The sequence below is a fragment of the Miscanthus floridulus genome, chromosome 16, assembly GCF_019320115.1.
Source record: "Miscanthus floridulus cultivar M001 chromosome 16, ASM1932011v1, whole genome shotgun sequence".
Lineage (NCBI taxonomy): Eukaryota > Viridiplantae > Streptophyta > Magnoliopsida > Poales > Poaceae > Miscanthus > Miscanthus floridulus.
Genome location: NC_089595.1, coordinates 93,245,313 through 93,251,451, shown reverse-complemented (window position 1 = coordinate 93,251,451; position 6,139 = coordinate 93,245,313). Strand labels below are relative to the sequence as shown.

Sequence of the window (6,139 nt, the reverse complement as noted above, 5' to 3'; positions counted from 1 at the left end):
AGGCCGTATCGTATCGTGGATTATTTACTGCTGGCTGGTTTGGTGTGAGAGAAAAACACTGTTCCTGGCTGGAAATTTACGATCGTTTACGAGTCAGCGAATAGACTATTGGTTTATATTTATATTGAACTGGCCGGTCCTGAGTTTTTTAGACCTAGAACGAAGTTAAAATTTGGGCCTTTTTATATAAAAATATGATAACGATGATACTACTAGTACCACTCATTGCTAGTATATATTTATACACATATACTAAATGTTACAAATAAACAGTTAATTGAATGCAAAAGCAAAGTCTATATCAAATAAAATTTAGAGAAACAATCAGTCAAAAATTAAACAATTATGCAAATAGAAAATTCACAAAGACTAAGCAATTATACACTACCTTAGGGAGTCAAGTGCCTAGCACATTCAATATTTGAATACTCAATTAAATCGCAATTTGCAAATCCCAATTCGCAGGTCTTTGAAATCTGAATCACGCCCTATGATTAGGGAATAGGGAATTAGGCATCATAAGAGATAGGAATAGGACAGAGATTGATTCGTACCAATGCGGTTCAGTGCATTACGTACCAATGCGGTTCAGTGTCGTCGATTCATTGGACTCTGCTCTGGCATGCTTTCTCTGTCCCAAAATAAATACAATTTTAGGACTGAGCATACAAACCAATGTTTAGGTGTGAAATTATAAAAATACCCCTTGTCTTTTGTGACTATTTTATTTTTTTTGGTGTGCATATATGAATAGAAGCATCTAGACACTTCTTTGTCTTTTGTGACAGATGGGTCGAAGTAGCATTTTTTTATGGGACCAATTTCAAACTCTAGAGTTATAATTATTTTGGGACGGAGGGGGTATGTTTAGGCTGTGTAGTACTAGTACTGTATGCATACCTGGGGCATCGGCAACCTGGGCCTGGGACGCCTGCCCCTCCCGCCCCGCCCCGCCCCGCCCCAGGGCCGGGCCTATTGAACCGTGCACCAAATCTTCTCTTTTTATACCAACCCTCCTTCACTTGCACTGACTCCCCAGACACATCAGAGACACATCAGAGGGATCCACGCCCAAAAGCCATGTTCCATCCTTCATCCTCGTCGCCACCCAACTACAGTGACCTCTCCATGCACCATGCGCCCACAGCTCCGACTGAAATTCCTCGAGGGGGTTTCTTCCACGGCAACGGTGGCTTGCTAGCACTTCCCAATGTTGCTGCATCAGCGCCGCCTCCCTACCCATCTTCCCTGCTTTCCTACTACATACATAGCAACATCAGCTCGCATTTCCTCCCTATTCACCTCCAGTTGTCTGAACAGCTCAGCAGTAATGCCACCTTTTCTTGCTCGTCTCCTTCGGCTTCGGCATGCCAGTTGCCTCTTCCCCATGTTCCTTCTTCCCCTTCCTCATCTTCCGGCGACCTTTTGGAGTTCAGCACTGGAGCCATGCGGCGTGTCTTCAGTACTGGTGACCTCCAGGTAATCCAACAGACCACAAGCTGGTCTTATAGCTGGTCATAAACAAGTTTTAATCATTTCTCACCCATGTTATACAAAGGAGGTGATGAATGTCGCGGCGTCTCCACCACCGCCACCACTTTCAGGTGACCCACACGGCCAAGATGCAGGGGTGCCTTTCACTCAGAAGGTTGGCCGTTACAGCGCTGAAGAACGCAAGGAGAAGATTGAGCGTTACCGTACGAAGCGTAACCAGAGGAACTTCCACAAAAAGATGACTGTAATGATTTCCCGCACCACGCAATCTGCAAATGCAATTTCAATGTTTGCATGTCCTCTAATGCATCTGTTGCTCCGGACCTCTTCAGTATGCCTGCAGGAAGACGCTGGCGGACAGCAGGCCCAGGGTGCAGGGCCGCTTCGCGAGGAATGCCGAGACAGAGGCCGAGGCTGTTGCAGGCCACGAGAGGGAGGCCTCAGACAACTACAGCTACGAGCACTGTCACTACAGCGACCTCACCACCACCAGCAGCTGCTGCTACGACACCCAGTGCAGGGAAAGTGGCAAAACCACAACATTTGACGACGGCAAGTGGAGGTGGGAAGCGCCGGTGGCCGCGCCAGCTGCAGCCAATGGGCATCATGGGCACCATCAGTACCAGCAGCAGCTTCTTGATTTTGACATGGACATGGACATGGACGGAGATGATCTGTGGGCCAGCCTGGCTGACATGTGCTCTGGGACCTGATCGACCTGGGCCACGCGAGGGTCGTCTCCTGATTGGCGCTGTCTAGTGCGAGGAAGGCAGGGAGCACCAAGCGGCGGCTGCCGGTGCCCGTTGCCGAGGCAGTGCGGTGGTCAGAGTGGCGTTGCTGACGTTCCTGTGCCGTAGTGCATCCAGACGTCGAAAAAGCTCCTACTATGATACTATAGCTGCTGTAGAAGACAAACATCGAATGGCTTACCTATCGTTTTGTTGCCACGGCAGGTAATGCTACGTTATCTAGTCACTGTAGCAGCATGACAGCTGTATTAGGACTAGACAGATAGAATTGTATAAATAGTTTGCCACTGCAACTCAGTAAAGAGAGTTCAGATTTGCCATCTACTATACATGGCCCCGATCAACGCCAGTGTCTCTACCATGTGTGTATGCTCTGTTCTTCCTTCTTCTATCTCTAACCATAGTGTGTGGTTGACCATGCTCGGTGAGACTGATGAGTGGTCGGCTCACCTGAGCCGATGATCCTATGGGCTAACAAGTGGTATCAGAGCCGTACAAGCGTCGTTGCCGCACTAACCGCTGACGATGACGGACGGTTCGGAGATGGGCGACAGTAGTGGCACTGCTGTGGCTACGCAGCCACGACAGGAGGTCGTTGTTCGTACGGTGCAGGAGGTCAGCGGCACCAGTTGGCCGAGGCTGACTCGCACCAACTATGAAGAGTGGTCGATGACCATGAAGGTCAAGCTCGGAGCCCGACGGCTCTAGAATGCTGTTGACAAGGGCACCGAAAATAAGAAAGATGACATGTTAGTGTTTGAGGCTATCATCGCTGCTGTACCGGCGGAGTACAGGGAGTCGTTGGGGACGAAGAGCTCTGCTAAGGAGGTGTGGGAGGCTATTGCGGCGATGCGCGTCGGTTCCAACCGCGCAAAGAAGGCGACGGCTCAGCTTCTGAAGCAGGAGTACGCCAACCTCAAGTTCAAGGATGATAAAACGGTGGAGGACTTCTTCCTCCGCTTGCAGACGCTCATCAGCAAGCTGAAGAGCCACGGCATCACCATCGACGAAGAGGAGGCGATCTCCAAGTACCTCCACTCCGTGCCGATAAAGTACATCCAGATCGCTCTCTCTAGAGAGACGATGTTGGACTTGTCCACCCTCACCATTGAAGATGTGACAGGCCATATACGGGCGGTGGACGAGCGCTTAGAGCAGGCGACAGCAACGAAGGACAGCGGTAAATTGCTGCTGACAGAGGAGGAGTGGGCTACTCGAAGGAGCTCCTCCAGCCACGATGGCAATGGCAAACGCCGCGGCAAGGCTTCTTTGGTGAAGAAGAAGCCGGTCGACCCCAACGCTTGTCGGCGCTATGGGAAGACAGGCCATTAGGCACGGGAGTGCCCAAATCGCAAGCAGGAGAAGAAGGTTGAGGCTCATTTGGCGCAAGCTGATGATGATGATGAGGCCACTATCCTGATATCGATGTTCTGTGCACTGCACGACATCGAGGCCGAGGAGAAGGAAGAGGTGATGACGGTGGAAGGACCTAGGAAGGCCCTGAAGGCTGTCAACCTCGACGAACCGCGCGCCCAAGTCCACCTCGGACATGTGGATGTTGACCAGGAGCAGTGGTGGTACCTGGACTCTGGCGCCAGCAACCACATGATAGGCTCCAAGGCAGCCTTCTCCGAGCTCGATGACGATGTTACCGGTACGGTGAAGTTTGATGACAGGTTACGGGTGGTTATCCGAGGGCGCGACACTATCATCTTTAGGTGCCAGAACGAGGAGCACCGTGTGCTAACGGATGTATATTATATCCTGCTGCTGCATTCTAGCATCATCAACATTGATCAGCTGGATGAGCGCGGTAGCGAGGTACTGATTAAGGACGGAGTCCTCAGGATTCGGGACTGGGAGCAGCGACTTCTTGCCAAGGTGAAGAGCTCCCTGAACTGGTTGTACTTGCTTGACCTAAAGGTAGAGCAACTGGTGTGCCTGGCGGCAAGGCACACCAAGGAACCGTGCGTGTGGCATGCCTGGTTTGGACATCTCAACTTCGACGCACTTGGTCGGCTGGAGAAGATGGTCCGAGGGCTATCCCACATCAAGCAAGGAGGCGAGCTGTGTGACAGCTGCTAGGCTGGGAAGCAGAGGAGGCTACTGTTCCCAAAGGCGGCCAAGTATCACACAGAGGACGCCCTTGAGCTCATCCACGGCGACCTCTACGGGCCGATCATGCCAGCCACAAATGGTGGTCGGTGGTACTTCCTCCTGCTCATGGACGATTGCAGTCGCTATATGTGGCTGCAACTCTTGACGAGCAAGGGCAAAGCGACATCGGCGATCAAGAAGTTCAAGATGCGTGTGGAGGCCGAGAGTGGCAAGAAGCTCCACATGATGAGGACTGATCACGGTGATGAATTCACTTCGGTGGAGTTCGCTACGTACTGCGCGGATCAGGGTGTGGTGCGACACCACAATACGCCGTACTCGCCACAACAGAATGGCGTGGTGGAGCGACAGAACCAGATGGTGGTTGGCATGGCCTGATCTATGATGAAGGCTAAAGGCATGCCGACAAGGTTCTGGGGGAGGCGGCGACCATGGTGGTGTTCATCCTCAACCGTGCTCCCACCAAGGCCCTGAAGGGCAAGACATCGTTCGAGGCTTGGCATGGACGCAAGCCGAGCGTGTCCTTCCTCTGGACATTTGACTGCATCGGCCACATCAAGAAGACAAAGCCGGTCCTCACCAAGCTTGAGGACAGGAGCACACCGATGGTGTTCCTAGGCTACGCGGAGGGTACCAAGGTGTACTTGCTCTACAACCCACGTGGAGATAAGGTACTTGTCTCGCGCGACATTGTGTTCGACGAGAAGGTAGCTTGGGACTGGAATAGTCCGAGCACAGGGGAAGCTGGCGGCTTCACCAGCACCTTCGTCATCGAGCACTTGGTCATCCACGGTGGTGGAGATGCTGGGGAAGAGGTGTCAAGCACTCTGGGAGGGGTGCCAAGCACTCCAGCAACAGAGGCGAGCACTCCTAGGGCAGTGTCAAGCAGTTTGGGAGGGATGTCAAGCACTCCGGAAGCAATGCCGAGCACTCCTAGAGAGATGCCAAGCACACCAGGAGTGGTGCCGGGAGGTTCGGCAATGGTGGCGACCACTCTAGGACGGGTGCCGAGCACTCCCATAGCAGAGCCAAGAGGTCTTGCAGTGGTGCCAACCACTCTAAGACTGAGGCTCAGCACTCCTACAGTGGTGCCAAGCACTGCAGGAGTTATGACGAGCAATCTAGGAGTAGTGCCGAACACTGCAACCGGGGTGCCAAGCACTCTAGGTGCTATGCCGAGCACTCCGACAGAATAGGAAACTCCATCGATGCCGATCGAGTTCGCCTCACCTCCAAGTAACATCATTGAGTTCATGGATGCCTTCCACGAAGGTGAGGAGGTGCGGTTTCCGTAGGCTAGATGATATCGTCGGCGGCACAGGGCCCTCAGGCCTGGCTGGTTGGCTGCTCAATGACCAAGAGCTGCTGCTCGTCAGTGTAGAGGAACTGTAACACCCTCGGTGTTACACTGTATAGTTTTTGCTAAAACACTGCATGAGCATCATACTTATGTGTACATGTATGAATTATAGAGTGTAAAGCAATATACATAACTTGAAAAGTTCATCGGAAAACACGAAACGAATGTTCCATTGCATGTTGCGTGATCACTTGGTGTTCTAAACGAATTTTTATTGAACGAAAATGCTGTAGAACGCATATGGGAAACTTTAATAAAGTTCATAGTACAAGCTTTGTAGGTGACGGCGAAATACTTGCGGTTGAGAACGGGAGTCACTAGCTAGCTTAATTGGTAGCCTAGAAATCGAAGTTGACGCAAAACTGATCGAAACTTAGTCACTTTTCTTAAGGACCTGTTTGGCACGGCTCCTCCTGAG

At 51.7% G+C, this 6,139-nt stretch overlaps 1 protein-coding gene across 1 annotated transcript; it reads left to right on the top strand.

Annotated features, from left to right (window-relative positions):
* Positions 1 to 1,065: 1,065 nt before the first annotated feature.
* LOC136511465 (GATA transcription factor 25-like) lies at positions 1,066 to 2,207 on the top strand. The gene is made up of 3 exons (XM_066505527.1): positions 1,066 to 1,479; positions 1,562 to 1,738; positions 1,827 to 2,207. Exons 1-3 carry the CDS (start codon positions 1,081 to 1,083, stop codon positions 2,205 to 2,207), a joined length of 957 nt encoding a protein of 318 aa, XP_066361624.1. The 5' UTR covers positions 1,066 to 1,080.
* The last annotated feature ends 3,932 nt before the right edge of the window (positions 2,208 to 6,139 follow it).

Bases quoted from the DNA above. Each gene is read 5' to 3' on its own strand.
- LOC136511465 (XM_066505527.1), top strand. From the start codon at position 1,081: ATGTTCCATCCTTCATCCTCGTCGCCACCCAACTACAGTGACCTCTCC. The intron at 1,480-1,561 runs GTAATCCAACAG...TATACAAAGGAG, and splicing joins TCAGTACTGGTGACCTCCAG to GTGATGAATGTCGCGGCGTC. The intron at 1,739-1,826 runs GTAATGATTTCC...GGACCTCTTCAG, and splicing joins ACTTCCACAAAAAGATGACT to TATGCCTGCAGGAAGACGCT.